The 22781-nt window shown below is 38.9% G+C and overlaps 1 protein-coding gene across 4 annotated transcripts in view; it reads right to left on the minus strand.

Moving 5' to 3' along the window:
* Positions 1 to 22781, minus strand: part of PDE3A (phosphodiesterase 3A) — a 270061-nt gene that overhangs the window by 155335 nt on the left and 91945 nt on the right. The window contains exon 1 of one of the 4 annotated variants that reach the window (XM_080391146.1): positions 13146 to 22781. This exon is cut by the window's right edge and continues 7724 nt beyond it. The exons of 2 other annotated variants lie outside the window; for them this stretch is intronic. In XM_080391146.1, coding sequence (XP_080247272.1) covers positions 13146 to 13160 — 15 coding nt within the window. In that variant the 5' untranslated portion in view covers positions 13161 to 22781. One more of the 4 variants, XM_080391145.1, reaches the window with a different exon arrangement.

Below are 22781 nucleotides of genomic sequence, written 5' to 3' on the forward strand. Positions count from 1 at the left end.
CGAAATTTGCAGCATGGCACCATTTAAAACACCACTTGCCTGTGGATTCTCTGGTGTCTAATAAGTAGTGCACTCTCAGTGCGCCGCCTTCTCCACTGGCTCCAAATTACAAATATAATGTGCATTTCCCTCCTCTACCCAGCTACTTGTATTTATGAAACTGGTAGAAATTGAAGGCTTTTACCATTCTCCTCAGGGCATCTAAAACTGCCTAACAGATTAAAAGGCAGCGTTTTGTTTGCTTTTTGGATGAGGAAAGGGAAAATAATTTGGCATCATTGTTCAAGGAACACAGTGCAATGGTATGGCTTTATTTGGAGTGACATTATCTGTCTTATTAACAAAGAAAATTAGATATTTAAAAACAGTACACAAGATAATTGACATGCATTATTAGAGGAGTTACTTATCTTCGAGAAATTGCAGTCATTTATATAAAAAAGCAACCTCCCTCAACAAACTCTACTTCCTGATATTTTACTTAATCACTTCAGTTTTGACAGGAGTGGCAGCAATGTCTTCCTGATTTTTACTTTTGTGAAAAATCCTTAAGATGAGGATTTAAAGCTCCAGTATTACCTATAAAAGATTATGCTGAAATATCTTAGTATATACGTACAAAACTTTTTTGTAGATATTTAATAATTTATCCCTACAACAGGAAGACAGAAGGCCTTTTCCAAGCCTACTCAGCAAATCATCAGCAGAGCCAAGGTTAAAACTTTCAGTGTCCTAAAGCTGTGAATTTAGGAAATTCACTGTTAGAATGGGTTAGTTAAAAAAAAATTAAAAAATATATCTCCTTCAAAAGAGACATGCACACTCACTCCCATCAAAAAATGCCAAACAGCATTCCATTAAAGTTTCCAAAAAAACCTTCTGGAGTGAGACTAAGGAAAAAATTCAGCTCTGAATTGCCTGCAAGTTCACAGCTCCTGTTTTCAGATACTTCTAACAAAAAGACGTCATTACATAACTGAAATGTTCTTGCCATAGGAAATCTTTCAAATGGCTTCCACGTTGCATGTGGCAGGTCATGCCCTCACTGGAACAAACACAGACAGCTCGGGCAAAGCTGTGCTTCAGCTAACAGCAAACAATAATCAACTTCCATATCCCTCAAAAACTTTCACAGCAGCAGCACAGATATGCTGCAGTTGTGCCTGTTCCAGTCTAACAACCTTCAGCTATTTCACAAGATTTTCCTCACTTCCCAGTAAATAAAAAACCCCTGAAACATAAAACAAAGCCCTCTCTACTTGATTGACTACACTTACCCACTACAACCAATACACTAAATCACGAAGCAATTGGTGTCAATGGACACTGTGGTACAGCTGCACCCATTTAAAAGCACAGCTGCTCAAGAAATAAAGGCGCATTCTTTTCATCCAGCCACAAAACTTTCAGAAACATGAGTGACAAATCTGCCTAAGTGGATATTTATTAGCAACACTAAGGGCTCCTCCTTAGCCCAGTGTTTTGTTCCAGGACCAAATCTTCTCTCAGCATAAAATTGCTCATTTTTGTAACTGTCCTGGCTTCTACAAGCAGCTGCTTTTGCTAAACGTTAATAATAATTATTTGTATTCAAATTCATCATATACAAAGTGTTGTCCATACACGAGTATGCTGTATAAGGTCCCCAAATGCCAGCTGCTCTTTATAGCTGTTCTTATGCCTACGTAGAACCCACCTCACCAAGGCCTACAGTGCTGTGGTCTGAAAGCCTGGCTTTAGTGTGAGCATCTGGGTTTGTGGCAAAGGAGGAGATTTTACTTTTTCCCATGGCCTCTGTGTCATATCCTGTTTCTCAGAGTCCTCCCATTCCCCTTAAACATGACTTATCTCTCCAGCACTTCTCTTTCTCAGACTCCAGGCTGACTATCCTGCTGACAGTGGAGCAGCATGAATGCCAGCTTTGCATATAATTAGATAAAGATTTCAAACCATGCTGCACCATTTCCTGGCTTTCGAGTACAGTAATTTTAGTAATTCTAAGAAATAAAAACCTCAGAATTTGAGGTTTGTAAAGTGTTTTGCTATCATAAGATAAAAAGTGTTACGCAGAAGTACTGTTTATATTTATTTGTTGTAATATAATTTAGTTCAAATAAACCTTGTAAGTGACGGAAGTAAAAAAGTATTTGTTTGCAAGACTACACTCTAAAACGTCTAAAATATATTTCCAGACTGAAAGTTACAGATGCACAAGCCCAAGCCAAGACCAAATTCTGCTGTCCTTAATCAAGCAAGCTGACCCTAAAGCTACTGCAAGTCTACGACAGTTTACAAGAGGAAGAAACTGGAGCTTTGACATGTCAGTGTGTGGAAACCTTACAGCAATCGCCTCGTATAAAGGTCCTTACATATGAGTCTGAGAACAGATGCTGCAACGGTACCAAAGCTGGAGCGAAATTTGGTGGGTTTGGTTTGGTCAGAGTTTTTTTTGGTGGTTTCTTTTCTTCCCTGGAAATAATCCAGGGACAGCATATGGAAAATAGAACAGAGATTACAAAAAGGAAGGATTGTTCCTGAGAAAAAAAGTATTCTCAACAGAGCTATGCATGGCTCAGGAAATGGACAACTGACCCCTGCTCGGGAAAGATTTTATCAATGAATAGCTTTTTGGTTTTACAATCAACATTAGTGCAAAAGGGTGGAGGAAGGCAATGCAGATTATGATATCTGCTGTATTATTTCTCAACTTTACCCAAGAGATTTAAAATACCACTATCTAAATGCTGGCTATTAGTATGCAAAAACCTTTTAAGGAGGAACACAGAGCAGGGGTGAGTATCTGTTAAGCAGTTCCATCTGCTGAAGCCTGTGGTCCAAGCAGCCTCTGTGTAATGTGAAGCCTTTTCCAAACACACACTTTGCCCTTCTAGCCAAAGAATAAATACAAAATGTGCTCACATTTGGCCCCAAATTGAAGCCTAGAAATTATCAAGGGTTATAGTGAAAATCAGTGAAAACAATCTTTTTTTTTTTTTTTTTTTTTTTTTTTTCCCCTCAACAATTCTCCTCCAAACACCTCTCAGGAAACAAAGTCTAAAGCAAAAATTGTCTCAGTGTTTACTCAGAATCATACAAAAAATTGTGTCTAACACTGCCAAAACCAGGTGATTAAGTAGTCCGGGAAAAGGGGAACCCAAAAGCACCACTATATGAAGTCTTGGAAGGGAGAAAATAAGGTGGGGAAGAGGGAGCACAAGTGATTGAAATCAAAGACTCAGTGCCAAGTCTGAGCTCAATTTTGTTCTCTAGTACACATCATTACTTTGTAAAATGGACTACTGCATTTACAAACCAGAGCAACAGTAGCTAGCTTCAGAAGATTCACTAATAAATATGCCAGAAGATTCATGCAAATTCAAATATATACAGAGCCTTTTCTGGACTCAAGGGTGAAGCGAACAACTTGTTTCCACTAAAACAGCTATGTCAGAACTGCACAGACAGCACACAGAGTAATGGTTCTATACCTTTCTATTCTGAACTGATGGAAGGTGGTGTTGGCTATAAACTTAAGGCTCACATTATTGGGCTCATTCAAATATTACCCAGGTTTAGCCCACAGACCTCATTTTCCTCTTCCTCCTTTTTGAAAATCCAAGGCAGGCAGTCAGACATGCAAATGTTAAGAACTAGTTAACTTTTAAAAGTATTCTTCATACCAGAAGGTACCATAAAAGGTTTTGAAACTGCTCTTCCAACACACATCATTATCAGCTTTTAGAAGAGTACCATTTCCACAGTGCTCCAGATACAGAGATAGGAGATGATAAACACCTTTTTAATTGGATGCTCTGATGCAATACAGGTATTGAATAAACAAGCAAGCCCACAAATTGGGCTCTCTCTGGGATGCACAAGTCCATTTACATCCTTAGATCACTGTATGTACTTCTCCATCCACTTTGAGATCTCCTTTAAATACACAGATCCACTTTAAATGCATTCACTACCTTTGATGATTAAATGAACTCCATTTGCCAAATAAACACCCAACAACTTAAAACTGAAATGCTGAGAATGGAGACTGGATAGATGGATCACATGTATACTCAGAAACAACTGCTTATCTTACCAATAATTTTATTCTTCAAAAGGGACTGTGGTTTGTTCTAGGGCAAAAATCAGTATGTCATTTCATTACCAATTTCACACATACTGCAAAAAAACATATTTCAATGGGATTGCGAGGAATGAGCTGAAGTCCAGACTTCTTGAATCAAGATGAAATACTTTTTATGAAGAAAGTACTAAGAAACAGTCTTTGCCTGGAAGAGAGACCAAGGAGGAATCTAAAAACAGGCAGAACAAGGCAGTTAAAAACGTAAACATAAAAATGTATGCTGTGTTCAACCTCATCTAACTCTTTGAGCTAGAAAACAGACACAAACCACTACTGTTACCGGTACATTCTATATGACATTTTTTGTCATCTTTCTCTACCGACTGCAGAATAAAATTCTCTCTTAAGGACTTTCCACATTTAAAATATTTTTTTTCTGCACTGCAGCTCCACATAAATATAACTGGGCTCAGACCTAGCAGTGTAAAAAGGCTGTGGACCTTTATTAGCCCACTTTATCCAACATGCATGCTTGACAGCAGTGTTAGCAATCCCCCAAAGTTTTAAAATTCCCAGTTCCAATAAAATTGCATCAACAGTACATTTGGACCAGTACGCAAGCCATTTGAAAACTCTTAGGGAAGATTTTTAAGCTCTCTTTGTTACATTTACTTCGGTTGTTGTTGTTTAAATTCAGTCTTCAAGGCTTTGGCACTCCAGGGACTCGACGGAGTCTGGCACAGCACCATTCCTGCTGCAAGCAGCTGCCAGAAGCTGGGCTGGAGAGCCAGCAGGGAGAGCACTCTTGCCGTCCAGAGAGAGGCAAACAGCCGAAACCTGCACTAGCCCATTCATGCATTTCAAGGACAACCCGGTCAGCTGCCATTTTTGGTGTCATTTTAGAACAGGACTAACTTTTTAATGGTTTTACAAAAATAAAAGCAAAAAGCTGTTAGTCACGTTTGAGACCACCAGTGTCACAATCTGAGACTCCATACTTTGCTATTCCTGCTATTTGACATGTTTTCCCTTTGCCCTGAGACATTCTTTCCATTGAATTTTCAACAGAATGAACATAAAACAGACCTTAAAAAAAAGCAATTACTCTGGAATAATAACAAACAGACAAAGCCATAGTAATTTCTGTTGGCATAAAACAGATTAGTGGAATTTAACACATAGCCTGATGAGTACCTCCCACCAAAGAATTAACCGTACACAGATGAAAAGATAAGGACTAACCATTGCCAGACAAAATTTCTTATTGAAGCTAAAAGAAACCAAGTTTCAAGGAAAGTTTCAAGCAAACATTAAAAGCATTGCAATGCTTGCGGACTTCCACGCTTTTTCAGTAAGTCAGAAATTAGAAACTTGTTTGGTTTATGAAGAGGAATGCATAACATGCTTGACCATGATAGGGAAGAATTGGAACAGATCATACCATATGTCCTTTCCAGACCTAAGATTTTAAGTGACTGGATACTGAAAACAAGATGATCCAGATGGTTATTTGTCAGCCTGCTATCCCACCCCTGTGATTCCTCCTTTCCTTCCCAATTTAGTGTTTTATTTTCCCCTAGCTTCTATTGTTCCTTCAATCTCAAATGAAAAAGGTCTCAGGAAACAGTACATTATTTCAGAGCTCTAAGCTCAATGTAATTTGTTCGTGAAACAGGATAATATTTTTAGTGATCAATTAATATGTTTATCATTCTGAAATGCCCAATTATATGGCAACATAAGCATGTTAAGAGCTTGAAAACAGACCTAAATGAGTAATGAAATTCTCTGGCTTGATGGCTCTGTTAAAATAATGAAAGGAAGGGGCAGGGGATGTGTGAGCAGAAATCATGTTAGGCCAAGAAACAGCAGCATTTTAAATTAAGCCCAAGAGTAGGTTAATCTCAAAATAAAGTTCTTTTATGTCATTTGTGGTTAGCATATTTTTCTATTAATCTTTAAGAAGTGAAACATAATTCAACATCTAAACACACACAAAATTTTTTTTTTAAATAAGGTGTGACAAATTATTTAACTGGCTTAGTTTGGTATTTCTAGAATTCCTCTTATTGTCACCTTTAATTCTTTGGCTGAAACTATTTAAGTCATGTTAGTCATCTTACTTTTCTTGAATCTTTGCTCCTCATTAAGGGGGCAGTTTCATAATGAATGTGTCACAGAATATAATACGAAATACTTAGTAGCACAGAAGCAGAATTTAGGAAGCTTCTGTGAATTTACTACTTCAAGGTACAGATCCGTATTACAGAACAAAAAAAAAATGGGTTTATTTGACAGGGTGACAGAAGGGACATGCTACTGCACTGACCATACTTTTCTTTGCACAAGTCAGCAAATGTTACAAAGATGACACAGGATTCTTAAAGACTTCACGCCCAGAACACACACACACAGAGCTGATGATGCCAACGCACAAAAAACAGGGGAACCCAAAAAGTCAGTTCATCTTGTGTTCCAAAATGGCTTCATGCAAAAGTGCTGCACAGGGAAACTACAGAGAGGGAAGCTCAAAAGAAAACATGAATCTTTAATTAAAATATTTTATAACCATAGAATAGCTTAGGTTGGAAGGGACCTTTGGAGGGCATCTAGTCCAACTCCACCCAAAGCACAGCCAACTTAGTAACTTCAGGTTTTTCTTCTACTTTTCTTTCAAAGAGAAAACAAGAATTAAGTATGAATATAATAATTTACAAAGGGGTATCAAAAGTCTTTGTGACTTACATAATATATAGCACGCAAGCCAGCCAAATTAAACAAAAAATAAACAAAAAATGGAATAAAATGCAAATCCTCTGAAGTGCCTTCTAGACTACCTGCTGTTGATTTAACACTTTCTTTACAAAACACCTTTAAATTTCAAGAGGAGGCATGAGATAGAACCTAGAGAGGAATACAAGATGGTGGCAGATGAATGAAGGTCCCTCAAAATTACTATTTTCTCTTAATGTATTTTTTTCATTCTACTGAGGTTCAAAATTCCGACATTTTATACCATTCTTTGCCAACTGATAAAAAAGACAAAAAAAGGAGTATCATTAAATGCTAAGTACTTCCATGTTGGGAACCTCTGGAAGCCACACTTGTGGCATGGGCAAGACACTGTATGGTTCATTAGTGTTTCAGTTCAGTGTCCCTCATCAGCTGGTATCAGACATCTAAGAGGATGGTGCGAGAGTTCCCTGACAGGCAGATATGGTACTCTTTAGCCTCTGAGAACGTATTTTCCTAAGCCTTGGGAGTTTGGATGTAGTTCTCAAGAACGCCGTTCGATACTTCTTTGCAAGACTCTCTTGCCCACACTGCTCACCTGTCTCCCACCCCACCATTACTTTTTCTTGTTAAAGTCAGACCACCGTAGTTGACAGAGACCAAGAAGCTCACACATAACACGATAAATGTATCTAAGGTACAAATAGGCTGAAGGCCTGAGATGCATCTGGGCTTTTGTCAGTGCACTGTGCCTGTGAGAGACACACAGGAAAACCACTGTCCTTCTGTGTGACCCTTAACAGGAATCTCAAGCGGGATCCTTTCATACAGGTTGAGCTGACTAAACATCAGAATCAGATTTAAGTCAGACAAGACTCTTCTATAATCAGTAGAGAGAGACAGGACTCTCCATAAAGTCAGTCATATTAGTGTAAAACAAGGAGAGAATTTAAAGGAAAAGAAAGTGGAGGAGACTAATAGAACTTTTCTGAATAGGATTTAGGAATATATCACACCTAATTTTTCCTGCAGCTTTCTAAGATCTTTAAAAGCAACATGATTAAAACGTATGTATATTGAAGGAACCTTGAAAACAAAGGTAATAAGGCCCAAAGGAAACGGTAAGGCTAGATCTCAAGAGCCATTGTTTCTGAAAAATTCTCTCTGCCATATGAGAGATGTGTACATATTTCACTGAAAACAAACAATACTTGTGTAATTTCATATTCTGTATAACTTGAGACAGTACTGTTAAATAGTTATTTCCACTGTAATTAATTTTGGGTACTGGAGAAGAAAAAATGTTGTTCAAATATGAATGGCAGTAGGGTGCCCTTTACACTATTTCTCCTTTTCAAACATATCTTTACACTTCACTTAAAAATGTAGAATGGGAGCATAATACCTCATTCATTGCTAAGAGCACTATGAATGAAAGGCTCTCTGAACATCTGTTCAATGATATTTAATGCATGGGCTAATAAGCATTGGCATTTCCCGCTCACAGATTTGTAGGAATTACATATGGGCTACAATTCTGTTGACAAATCCTTGCTCTTCTGGAAAGATTCTTTGCCCAGTCCTCAAGGCTTAATTCCTTACGGACATTACCATATGCTTGCAACTCTGGCTAGTTATGCTAAGCCAGGTTTGATCATGGCATTGGATACACATTGTCTAAATACCATACAGCATCAAAAGCCTCTTTCCAAATTAGCTGTTGCTAGGAGAGAAAGGAACAACAGAGAAACACAGGAACAGAACACAAATCAAAATGATCCAGTCTAAGTTTTTCAGAGGAAACAGAAATATTGGAGTTTCTCTACAGAGCTGGCATTTATGAGGCATTATCATACAGATTTTTTATGTAGTCATGTCCACAGCCTCTTCCCAGCCATCGTCCCTTCTACCAGAGTTAAAGCAGCTATCACAAACAAACATCAAGGAAGCTCAGAAATCACTTTCCTTATTCTTATCATATAGTGGAACATAAAAAACACCTTGTTTTTTTACAGTTCTGTACTTGAACTGCAAAGCACATAAGTTAGTTTGATTTGTAAATGAAAGTATGGTCACTCCCTGTTTAATCTTTTAAAATCCAAGGAGGGAAGTTATTTCAAAGTTTCACTTCGGGTTAGCGGAAGGACAAGCAATGGAGAAAACTTTTCAAGGTTTATTCCTTGCATCTGAGCATGCATGGAGACAAAAAGAAGATCTGAAATTTGTGCAATATTAGTCACACTGAAGAGGTCCAAGATAATGACAATGCAAGAGCTAACACAACATCTGCATGGAAAGAAACCTAACCCAGCATAAGTAATATCTTTCTTGGTTTGTAAAGCTCCCTATGGACTTCTTCCAACATACTTTGTAGATCTGCTTCTCTTTCTATTCCCTGGCTACAAGCTTTCACTCATCTCAAGCTGGCTGCTTTCTCTGCTCTCCACATAACCTCAGCACTTCTGCTATGCAAGCCAACTCCTCTGCAGTTCTTGCTATCTGAATTAATCTTCCTGTATATCTACACCTGTACAGCTCTTATCCTCCCCTGTCCTCCCCCTCTCCAATTATTCAACTTCATGAATGGTATTACACAGCCCTGCAGTTTTGAAACACTATTCAAACCAAGAAAAAAGAAAACCTTCAGTGAAGGTAAAGCCATTTGAAACAATACAGTATTATCCAGCATACACAGCTGTATGTGGAAATGACTGAACAGGAAAAATACAAGGCTGAAAGCATAAGTGTATGCAACTTTCAGAATGAAGAAACGCTAAGAAATGAGCCAGCTGAAAGTCCTTACCAGATGCAGAGGCTGCTGCATTAATCTGCAGTGCTCAGTGCCTGTTATCCTGCGGGGCCATGCATATCATTTCCAGAAAAGACCCTTGGAACCTTTCGCTAGATAAACACACCATTTAAATATTAGCGATCTATTCTGTACCTTAATACAGGAGATTTTTCTGATTGTGACTGGCTGCCTAGATAACCTGTTACAAGGTCATCCTGCTGCTTCTTGTTCATATTTGCAAACAAGATGACTGCCATCCTACACGAGTGCCACCCATATTTATAGCTGCTCACTGACCAAATGTAGTTGGCCACTCAAATGCAGATAAATTGTTGAAGACTTCATATGTGATGGAGAGCACACTACCCTTTGAGCAACTATGCTTAGGTCAAGCTTGAAGCACAAGGAAAATGCTTTGCACTTCCCCTCATCCACATGCAAGATTACTCCTCCCTGTTAATGTCTCTCCCTGCTAACAATGTCTTGTCAGGTAAGACGTATTTTAGCACTGCCTAGCAAAGCCACTCCCAGACCACGTACTTTCTAAAGAGCAATGATAATTCTTTGAACTCATGAAAATAATGATTTTGGGGGGTGTGGGGTGTGTGTGTATAAATAAACCAGTGGCAGTTACTATTTAGTTAAATATAAAGAGAATGCTGAAGTTTCACAATTAAGCAAATCAGAAAATGACAGCCTGAATTACACTCCTCGGAACCAGGTTTGTGTAAATATCACATACCATTACTCAAACAATAAAGTACTGTTCATTTTTCCTACAGCATCTTGCAGCCTTGTGCATTTTTTAAATGAAGAGATCCCACAGAAATTGTCCATAGGGAAGCACATGACAACCACTACTTACACTTAGTCTTCCATATACACTATGAAGCAACAGTGAAATTTTGGGGAGATATTTCTCTTACATAGACACCTATATGAGCCACTTCAAACCTCTTGCTTCTGTTCATCAAAACACTCTAAGTGAAAAACAACATCTAGTTCTTCTTAAGTCTTTCCCCTAAGTCAGCTAATATTACTGGAGAACATGGAATAATACACCAAATAACGGTGACCTAAGAGCAGGGAACAAGCTGCAAAAGTGAGGAGCACACAGCCAGTTTAGCGAAGACCCAAGGAAGCCAGCTGAGGTACCAGACCACGTATATGTACTGAACTTGAATATGGCAAAGAGAAAAGTAATGGAAAACATTGACAAACATCCTCCCCGGTTTTGCCTACTCAGAACAAATATGTATTTCTCTGCTGTTGAGGTGCTTTTTACTAGACAGCAATATAGATTAATAAAAATGTGCCTTACAGCAAACAGCGAGATTACGAAGCACTTTAGACAACAAACCTTGGTAAGAACAGCGGATTTTTACAAATTAGCTTTGAATTCACAAAACAGAGGTCAACAAATTAAATTGTAGCCTCTGGTTTAGTCCAAGCCACCAGGCATGAAAAGAATGGTAGAAACCTTAAATATTTGGTCACCGGGCCCTGCATATTTTGTAAGCAGTAGACATTTCCATAAGCCTATTAACCTCTTGACACAAAGGATCAGTTACAGCATGTAGGAAGCCTTTCCAACCTGTGTTTTTATTTTCAAATTAAATTAAAAACTAACAACTAACAAAACAAAGAAAGTGATACAGCAGTCTTTCCCCTATATATTCATGTGGTGATCAGAACTCATTAAACAATGTTTTGCTTCACAGAGGTTGAGCAACTGAATGCCTTACAAGGACAGGTAAAACATCAAGCCATTCATATCTAAAAAACCAAAATAAATTCCAGAGTTGCAATAGTAAAATCTGAGGAATGGAAAAATACAAACACTTGCTGAGTGTTTCAAACAGAGGGAATGGGAAAAAAAATCAAATTAAAACATACTCTGGAAAGCGAATGGCAACATACAACAATGCAAATCCTTGATTCAATATTTTAACATTATTCAGCCTATTCTAATTGCTAATACTATATTGAAATATTCTTTTTAGACAATCTACAACTTCACCACAGCTAAAATGAAATGAAACAAATTCCCTCAGTCAGTTAGCACTACAACAGACACCTCACCAGACTCTCATCTACCCTGCAGTACAAACACGCCACCAAGACCTTGATCTTGCAAGAACCTATAAACAACCTGAAGCCATAAGCTTAAACAAATGTTCTCATGATAGCCTGGAGAACTGAAGCTAACCCAATAAAGCAAATATGCCGTTCTTGCTACTTGGGTAGTGGGGAACTGCATGTGTCATTCCGGTTCACATCACTTTCCTCTCCAAAAAAAAAACCTGTCTCGCTTATGTCAAGTTCCAAAGTTTCTGACAAAAGAGAAAGTAATAAATCTTCCTAAAGCCTAAGTCTTGATGGTGTTAAAAAGGCAAGAGCAATTCAGAAGGCAAGGCAAAAATACCAGTTCAATGGGGAATGAGAATATGAACAGAACTGAATATGCATCAGTCAGGTTTAAACACTATTTAAATCATTAGAAAATTGTAGAAAGGAGTGGCACGCAAGGAGGCTGTGTTCTCAAATAAAGAAGACTGAAAATCTCTCTCACTGTTCATATTGGAGGCATGAATGTTAACCTCAAAACACATAGCACCTCACAGAAGCAGAAAGGCTCTTGGAAAATAGGATGACTAAAACAGCCCACGACACTGCTACTGTGTGCCTAATAGTTGTAAGGCATCTCTACATGATCACTGTCAACTTTTGCTGCATATACAAGGGAAAGAGGAAAAGCAGTCAGCAGGGCATAGAGTCGTGGCTACTATCAAAAATGTGGAACAGAATGGAAGTAGTATGTAAAATGGTACAAAAAAGTAAAACTAACAGTATTTTTAATCAGGAAACATTTAAAAAAACCCAACAACAACAACAAAAAAACCAACAAACCACCACCACACCAAAACCTTCAACATGAACAACTAAGAGATTCAGCATTCATTTAAAGTTTTTATCTTCAACCATCTGTGACTTAACTTACTATTTTACAATCATATATCACTTATTGATACATACTGTGAGGAATAGGGGAGGAGGGCTGGAAGAAAGACATTTAATGACAGTAAGCAGAGTACTTACTGATTTAAATAACTCCCAGAAATGTTCTGATCTACTGAACAAACATTCCAATGTTTTAATTAAGTCAAGCAGGCAGAGATCAAATGAACATGTATATAGCAATTTAGGAGTAACTCACAGCAGTGGAAGATGCACTTTTGTTCCTGAGGCCAAGCTGAGTCTTCGAGTCTTTTTTCCCCCCCTTTAAGTTAGAGTAAATGGGGAAACACATTCCAGAAAATATGTTGCATGGAGGTTCTTAAAGCTACTTTGTTACATACTCTAAAATTAATGTTTTCAGCAGTTAGTTGAGTTGATAAAGCATTAGCAACACTATTATTTAAAAATAAAACTGCTAGGTAGGTAGAACATTCAGTAGTATGCATTCTAAAGATTTAGTCAGAATTACCAACAACTGATTAAAAGGAAGGGTTAACACCACAGGAATCAACATCTACTTACATTGCTTTTGTCCATTAGTGCAAGAAGCTGGAGACCAGACTGAGCTGCAGTGGCCTCCCCGACACAGATCTGCACAACCACAAATTTCACAATGGCTTATAACATGCATCATCAGGCTTTTGCAGGAAGGAGTCACGCTGATTTGTTTGCTCAGCATCTGTCACTGCTACACATCCAACCCTAGAATTATGTATGGGTGCAAAATGCAAGGCTCAGATAGGCCATCAAATGGCTCTACCAGTCTGCCTATACAGGGCATGAAGAAGAAATGCGACCACACCAAAGTTCAGATCTTCTTCCTTACTGTGCTTTTGTGCTTAAAGCAGTTTGGATATGAGGATAACATGGGCTAAAGAACAACTAGGACTAACAAGCATGCCCATGCAGCTGCCAGACAGTGGATATCAAGTCACACTGGGTCAACAAGCAACGCATTACAGAAGATCTTACAGTAACTATTTCTCCATGTTATGGAAAAACAAATTAACAAGCATTCTGAAACATGAGCAAAGAGCTTAAGGTACAAAGAGGTTCCAGTAAGATCATTGTCATGTGAGAATGGAGCAATGCCCTTAAATGACAGAATAAGGAAATGACAGAAAAAGTGTAGGTATAGATTTATTTTTTTTTTCTTTAAGTAGCTTTCCAGGTGATCTGCTCCTTATAATGCAGAGGAATGGAAAAATATTCTCTTCTGAAAGAATCTAAGAATATACTTAAGAAGTCAGAAATTGACTTCAGCAAGAAACCAGGATAGGATACAGAAGAGTGTATTTCTTCCATTGTTTGACAGCACAGTTCTTTCCCCTACAGAGCAGCAAAGAATTTTGCAAAACTGCTCCATTACATCACAAAACTGTTACGGAATACTCCACTTCTTAGACACATGTCTGCTCTCCCACATCAGCATAACAATTTCAGTTGAAACCAATGCAGGCAACCTATAACCAGTAAATTTATGTCTTACAGCTGTCTATCTTATCACCAATTGTATAAATATCTGGGGCCTTGATTTCAAAACAAACTTTAAATACTTCAACTAGTCACTCAAAAATGTATAGGAAAATGCTCACTATATATATATATATATATAAATTTAAAACTCACAGCTCTAGACAAATTCACTGAGATTACTTAAAAAGCATCAGAATGTTGTTGAATCAGTTGGCTGTATACACTCAAAGAAGAGGATAAAAACAAGCTCAAGCAATTACAGAATGCATCTGGAAAACAGAGAGTGGTGACTCATGAAGATACTTCATGTTTATGTTTAAGATTCAGGAGTCAAGAACAAGGACTCAAATTCTCTGCATTTAAGTCTAGGCTTAGGTAAAGAATTCAGAAGAGGGGGACAGGACCCCAGCAACAAAGAAAACACACATTGATGCCAAACAGTTTCCCTGAGTCTGTCAACTCAGGTTAACATCAGCAAGAGCTGCTAAATGCTTGCTCCCTTAGGTGTTGGCTCTTATTTTGCACTGGCCCTTCATTTAAGTTCACCTCCCTTTCTTTAAGCTCCCAAATTATATGTGTTTGCATATTCCCAATTCTCAAGAACTCAAGAGAAAAAGCAAGCATGAATATAATTATTAAAATCCCCCAAAGATACACATAGAAATTATTTTCAAGCACAAGACTCAAGCAGTCATCTTTTAAAGTTTGAAAGTAAAAAGACTATCATTCCCATTCCTAATAATTATTTAGAAGCCTAAAATTAGCTTTATTTTTTTTAAATAATGTTTAACTAAACAGATGTTTCGCTAATTAAATAGGAAGAAAGAGCATTTTAAATCTTCACATGTAGAAACTTTACATATATCATATTAATGATGGGTTTTGCCTTTTGACTGGATAACCTGTCTCATTTCCCTGCAATTCTAATCCTTCATCTCTCAGTCATCATCATTACCACACAGATTGCTAATGGGAAAAGAAGCTAACAGATGACTTACCTCAATAGGACCCCTGCAGTGGGAAAGACAAATCAGCAACCATGCAAGATAAACATGTAAGTAAGTATGGAGATAACCTTGTGTGGGGAAATTTTCAGGTAGTCAGAAAGAGGTGGCAGGAAAAGGGTAGAAACATCTCTTTGTACAAGAAGAGAAGGGAAGCAGAGCTTTTATTGGATAAGAAAAAGAGAAGAGGTGGAAAACTAGAATTTTTAAGATCAAGGCAGCTTAAAAGAAACATACAGAAAGTCAGGAAATAGCTACATGAGAAAACAGTAGTAGGTAACGACACAGCTCCTTCTGTCTAACCACCCAAAAAAGCAAGCTATGCGCTAAAGCATAAGTCATAAAATTACTTTAGGGAGTTCAGCAGGTTCTAGTCCCTCACATGCAAATCAGGCATTTATAATGAGAAACAGATTTAACTGTGGGGACTAAAGAGAAAGCCACAAAAATTATGATGGGACTCAATATTTCAATGCTGAAGATACAGAGGTAGTTAAATAGAAAGGGAGCTAGAAAGCTCCTGGGAAGCCACTTGGAGTACAGCAAGAAGTTGTCACTTTAAGGGTAGCAGGTCAAAACCAGCACCTTAAGACAACAGAAACACCTAAGACACGCTTAAGAGAAAGCCCATTGTGGAGAGCCCAGTAATAGCTACACAACTATTGACAAAGCACTTCAGCACCCCTGTGAATCTCATCCTGAACATCCTGCCCACTATCACACCAAAGTCTTGTCAGGGCTGAAAACAAATCAGATTTCCCTAGTTCCAGCTGTGTTCTCCAGAAGCTAGAAGTCAAGACACATGCATGTTCTCCTGAAAAACTTCCAAGGAAAAGAACAGTTCATTAGTTTCTGTAGTAGTATTCATGCCTCTCTCTCTTCCTCCCTCTCCATTCTGTGACTAGGAGGCTTTTTAAATATTTTTCTCCATGAAAACAAAATAACTACTACTTGTATGAGACAGACATGTAAGGAAAAAGGAAGCAAAGGTTCTGCTGGTTTTGTAAAGGTAATGTATTTCATGAAAACAAGTACAAATGTTTAATTGCACTGCAATCTTGCAAACCTGTCATAACATTCCCCGGTTACCTCAGTCCTGATATGGTGGAAGCATGGTCTCTCCAGGGGACAGAACAGTCCCAGCCAAATGGAACCTTCATGAATCAAAAGCCTCCAATTCATGGGGTAAATTAGATGTAAAGATTTTATAATGTGAACTCCCAGGAGCAGAGCTGAAACTGAAACACTTCATTTTAGAGTCCCCAAAAGGAGGTAACAGTGCATTTCCTACAACACACACCTATTTCTAATTGCTTCTAGAATTTTTCTTTTCCAACCCCCACCCCCCAGAAAAATCCTATGGAGAAGTGCCTCCTGCTGCTACAGGTCTTGCTCACAGTATCTAAAGGCCTTCATCAATTCAAATTCCAGTAGCTGGTAATTCCCTTTATCATTTGTTAAATCAGGCCTAAATCTACAGAGTATTGAAATAAGTGCACTGTAGCAGCAAACAGCTATGGTCCACCGATCGTATTCAGACCCCCTATCCTCACAACCTTTTTCCAAGGAATGCAGTGTAGCTGGCTACACCAGCATCAACTCAATTATACTTTTACAACATTTAACTCAGGATGAAAACAAGAACTCTGAGGAATAAGAATTAATAACTGAGAAGGGCTGGTAGTTTTATGCTTTGATAATATTAATTTCAAACTCATTTGTTTCTAGGGGCTTGCTCTGTGATCTCAGTTTCACTGTTCTAATCATTACATTGCATGCTTTTCCATCTGCGTATAGCAAACCCAGGGCAGAACCCAAAAGCAAACAAGTCTCGGAACATGATCCTTCCCATCCTCTCTTGTTTTTTAGGACACACATATTCATTGCAAATCTTAGTATGTATATGTAAGAAAGTGACTAGTGTATTAGAGAATACAAAAAAAGGATAATTTACTAACCTGAAAGGCTTATTTCCAATCCACTCTGCCCCTTTATTGTGCTTATGAAAGCTCAGGGTTTAGTTTATTTCAGATTCCCTAAAGGCAAGGCTAGCTGGCTTGCAATTTGGGAGAACTGGCAGAACTGACATCTCTTTACCCATCACCTGAAGGAAATTATGGAGGGCACTATAAGGTTTGCAGATGACACCAATTTGGAGGGGGGCAGGAGGGCGGGAGATGGTTCAATACACTTCGGGGCAGGGGCTGCCACCCAGCAGGACCCTGCCAGGCCGAGGGCCCAGTGTCCCTGAGCAGGGCGAAGGCCGAGCCGAGCCGCGGGGGGACGAGCCCCGGCAGCCGCCCCGGCTGGGCCCGGCCTGGGGAGCAGCTCTGCCGAGCGGCCCCGGGGCCCGGTGGGCAGCGAGCTGGGCACCAGCCAGGCCTGCCCCGGCAGCAGGGACGGCCAGCGGCCACCCGGGCCGGGCAGTGGGGACACGGCCCGGAGCTTGCGGGGAGGGGGGATCGTCCCCTTGCACTTGTTAGGCCATGTCTGGAAGACCATGTCCAGTTTTGTTCCCCCTCAAAAGAGAGAGATCGACAAACTGCCACAAGTTCAGCAGAGGGCCACCAAGACGGTCAGGGGCTGCAGCACCGCCCCATGAGTAGATGCTGAGGGACCTGGGCTAGCTCAGCCTGGAGAGGAGATGGCTTCAGGGGTACCTACAAGGAGGGCACCAAGAGAATGAAACCAATTTCTTCACAGTGAAGCATGGCCAGAGTTTGAGACAACACAAATGAATGGAAACCAGAGAGGTTCAGGCTGTATACCTCTTCCGTCTCTTCTGGAATTTGGTTGTTCAGATGTGGGAAGTGCCACAAAGGAGAGGAAACGGTATCCTTTCTGTGAGAAGGGAATCACTAACCAACTGAACTCTCTAGAGAAGAGAGGTGTACAGGACCCAAACAGACAACCAGCTCACTACAAACAGCTTTGAAAAGAGTTGAAAATGCAATATAACTTCTGTGAGAGCTTTTAAGATCACCACTGTAGATTTGGACCTGACTTTGTACTTCCTCTTAAAGTTTCAGTTAACTAAATTAATTCCTGATTGCCAGGAGGAGAGAACACTGAAGTTTATTTGTTTTTATGGAGTAGGAGTGTTTTGGTCTTTGTTTTTACTAGGCTAACTACATACATCAGTAGCTAGCAACTAGGCTTTCCAAATGTAATTACTCTGTTAGCATGTGTTAACACCAACATGATCTGAGATGGATCACTCAATGTATCTAGTACTTCACTCATTTTCACTCTGATGAACAAGTTAGTTGGCATCAGCGTATTTAGCAAAGGTATCTGTTATTAAGACCAACACGCTACAATTACAAGTTCTCATGAAATCCTGAATCGAAAAGGAGATCTTGCTGATTGGTTCTGATTAAAGGGAAGGAAAAAACCAGGACAGAGAAGAAAAAGGCAAGCCAGCAACAACAACAAATCCTTCATGTCAATCTCCCTTAGAAAAGGCAAATTTCAGAGGGATTTGTTCACAAACAGAAACAAGGATGGGAAAAGCAACACCGCCCTGGCCCTCTGACATCCAGGTTGATGTCTCCTAGGAATGGTGTGCAAGCAGTTTTCGAAAGCTGCGTTGCATAACTGTGTAGGGCTCAGCACTGGACAAAAGGGTGGGACTGGGAGCTCACAGGGAGTATTTGGACATAATTTGAGAAAACAGATTTTCAAACAGGCCTTATTAAAGAGGCCTCCAAATTTTATCAGCCCCTGGAGCAGCCGTTGTTTTATCCAGTCTAAACCAGAACAACTTACTGATTGCATTTTATTTTTTTTTCCTGGGAAGCAAAGGAATCAGTCTGGCACACTGATCCATGGTGTTACTACACTGGCTTTCCTCAGCTGGAACATTCCTTCAGCATCCCATGAAGGGCTATTAAAATAAGTAGAACACGAGAACCATCTGTCCTCTGCAGAGAGGAGGGAATGGCGAACTGCATTTGGTTTCCATGTTGCTGCAGTGTTGACCCCTTCCTGCTTGTGAGACCAGCCTATGGTATCCTCAGACCTGAATGCCTACATCAAATATACAACATTTTGTTTGTTTAGTTAAACTTTAAGTGGCATATGAAGAAGGACTAGACCTAGGGCCACATGGAACAAAAGACAGCCTAATAATATGCTGGGAGAAAGACAACAGTCTTTCCTCTTCCCTACCCAATAAAGCTTTCATCAGTTGGAGCTTTTTTATGTTACACTATCTTCTTCCACTTTAGTTGACATCCTTCCTTTAGGTTAAAAGCCACTACATGCTAATGAATATATATATATATATATATATAAAAACAGTACAACAGTGTCTGCTTTCAATTTCTCATTACAACATTGTACTGAATTTTCATTCACACCAACAGAATATTTTTCTGCCCTCTGAGCAAAGCTCTTTACTACCAACTAAGCAGAGGAAGAGTAGGATGCAATTAAGCAGAGAGGTGATGTGATATATACTCTTAAATTAAAGTAAATAAAAAAAGGAAAAAATAGGCACTTTTTAAAGTATCTTTTAAGATAAAGTATCTTTTAAGGAAAGACTACTTATCATCAAAGGAAATTGTTCTCAATTAATTAATGACTGTAACACACCTTGGGATCTTGGAATGTAACATATTGTTATTACACAATGCTGAGGTCTTTACAATCAGTTAAATATTTCTATTAATGTGTATAATCCAAGAGTGTTATGCTGTTTACTTTGAGCATATTCTTTCTAAGCAATTTCACAACCTTCCCCCAATCCTGCAAAATCTGCAAATAGTTACAAAAATATCAACCCTGACTGATCCTCAAATAAGATCCACATCCTATAAACGTTTTAAAAATGTCACTGCCTACTCCAGCTATTCCTGCTAAATGTGGGGTTATCCAAAAGGAAAAAGGTACACAACACTATAGCATTTTGCAGACAGAAAATGCTTTTGTGATCCCCTGCCCTAAATGCTGCTCTGGTAAACTTGCAGACATGTATACAGCAATTTCCTTTACAAGTGCTGCTCCTGCAACAACCACTGCACATGCACACCTCTCCTCACTGCAGAGAATTTAATGGAGCAACGTGCTGCATGCGAGTGTAATAGTCTTTGTAAATCAGGGACCTAAGGGGGTCTCAGTCATTAAGCCAGAAAGCATTAATTCATTTCTATATCAGAAGACATGCAGTAGAGATCTATGTTTTTTAAGATCAAAGGACACCATGAAAGATGCTTCTTTTCTGATTTAGAGTATGGACCTTAGGAAAAGAGTAAGTTTTATACGCTGCAATACTTTCCTAATATACATACAGCCTTTACCTCACTGACTTTTTTACAATTTCACATTTTCTCTGATAATCATCCTTCTCTACCTCAGTCTGAATGTGGGTTCTACAATTTCTCTTTTAAGAACAAAGGGAGCTTAAACCAAAACAAAACCATGGTTGTCACTGCTAAGTGGTGCTAGACACACAGAAATGTTATTTACAGCAACCTACACAGAGTGCATATTTGAACCACTCAAATTTGGAGATATGGAAAATCACCCCAAAGGTTTAAGAAAAGGAAAATAATGTATCTCTATTCACAGATACACAAAAACTTCTATTGTGTCTTAAGCATCTGCCAACAGAGCAAATTGAAATTAGATTGCTAGAACCACACAGCAATAAAGAACATCCCAGTCAGAACCAGCATAAAACCACAAATAAAAAGCAGCCCAGTGTGCCAAAGGGTGCCTGAAACCAGGAAGAGGCTAAAGCTTTTTATCAAGGAAAGACAAAAAAGGAAAAGTTCTGATGTGGTTGTCAGAGAGGAGCGTGTTTCACAGCCACTGAGCTGTGGAAGCACGGAACTGCCCTCCCAGAGCTTCTCAGCCCCACACAAACAGCCTTGGCTCTTCATTGCAGTCCTGCACAGCAGCATTGGCTTCTGGCTTTAAGGTCAGAACAAAAGCTCTGATGCCAAAGAAACATCACAAGCAAAAGCCCTGGCAGGAAGAACATAAAGGAGTAGTGCTGAGGAACAGTTGCAACTCATGAGGAAAAGTCCCTCTGGATCTCATGATTGCAGAATACAAAATAGTTAACAACTTGGATGTACATTAAATGTTAAGTTTAGAAATTAATTTTAGCTCTTCAAAGCAGCAAGATGATGCATCTCTTCTGGCCCTACAGATGCAGCCAAGTGGAGCCCAACACTAGTGGGCTTTGAGACCATGAATCTTAACTGTTAGTCCAGGAAAACTAATAGGTAAACTTGTGCTGCTGAGCACTAAGACTCACCTTTTGGATTATGTACAAAGAAACCTGTAGCTGGTCAACTCGCCTCTTAGTTTAACTTGCAAAGCATAGACCTCACAAAAACTGCCTTGCCTACACACATCATTGGGGATCGATCTCGTCATTCAACCTAGAAAAGCATTCACCAAACCACACTTGCACTTTTCACCAGGGACAATGGCCTGAGAAGGCAAACTGCCACAAAAGAGCAGCATTTAACATTGTAAGATGACACATTGCTTCTTCAACAATTTTCTTCTATAAGAAAGAGTGTACAACAGCAGTATTAGGGCAATGAAAGGGTCTGTGCAGCTCTGCTGTGATCCCACTGGGAAAGAGCACAAAATGGTGAGAAATCACCTGTGCTACTGGTTCAGTAAGTCATTTCCTTGGAGGTCACCAAAGTTTATGTATTGCTCTGAAGAACCACTTGTAACAAAAACACATTTACACAAACTAATTCAAAAGTCAGTAACAAGGTAACCAGGATGACAATGTCAAAAAGCAGCGTAAGAGACACATAACACCATGCTGTTAAACCTTTACTGTCAGTACACAAGAAAGCACATTTTAAATAGCCAATCTAAACATGTTTAACCTTCTGGCAATTCAACATTTAGCTTTGTCTTCATCTATAGCATTTAATTGCTTATGCTTCTTAAGGAGCTTTAACTACCATAAATACAATAAGCTGATAGTTACGTATGCTTGTACTTTACACACATGCTGTCAATAATCTGTCTGCATTGTAATATATGGACATAGTAACAGAATATTCAAGAATCAGCACTGAAAGGGCCATTCTATTCACTTTAATGAAGAAAACTGCAGTAAAGCTTACATGAACTCATTTACTGCTTCCTGGCAAGAAAACTGATTTCTTTTAAACATCTGCCCTAAGACAAAAATTACTGCCAGAATAGGTTAAAATATACTTCAAAAAATCTAGTCAAATTAACCTCCCCAAAGTACCTTCTAGTTATACAATGGAAAATTTTTATGTACAGGTTTTCCCTAAGGTGAAATATTACTCACAAGTTTGCTTAGTTGTCAAGTATTGATTTAGAAGTCCCATTGTTTATAGTAAAGACAAAAAAGAAGTACAGTACTGTCGACCATTAGGAAGTTTAATAATACAGAATTCCTAAAAATATCCTTACATGCCCAAAAGAACATAAGAGTGTAATGTGATACTATTTTCACATATAACACTGGCTGTGACTTAAGAACATGAGTGTGCCACTTAATGACTACAGATCCGAATCCTCCTGAAAACCAGACCCACTCTCTTACTCAAATGTTTTCCTGATCTGATTTCCTCACAATTAATGTTTAAAAGCATAAACCACTTTTTTGGCTACATTTTTTATGCACTGGAATTACTTTCCATTCCTCAGGACAGGAAAAAAAAATAGA

Source organism: Falco punctatus (genome assembly GCF_963210335.1).
Source record: "Falco punctatus genome assembly, chromosome: 6".
Classification (NCBI taxonomy): domain Eukaryota; kingdom Metazoa; phylum Chordata; class Aves; order Falconiformes; family Falconidae; genus Falco; species Falco punctatus.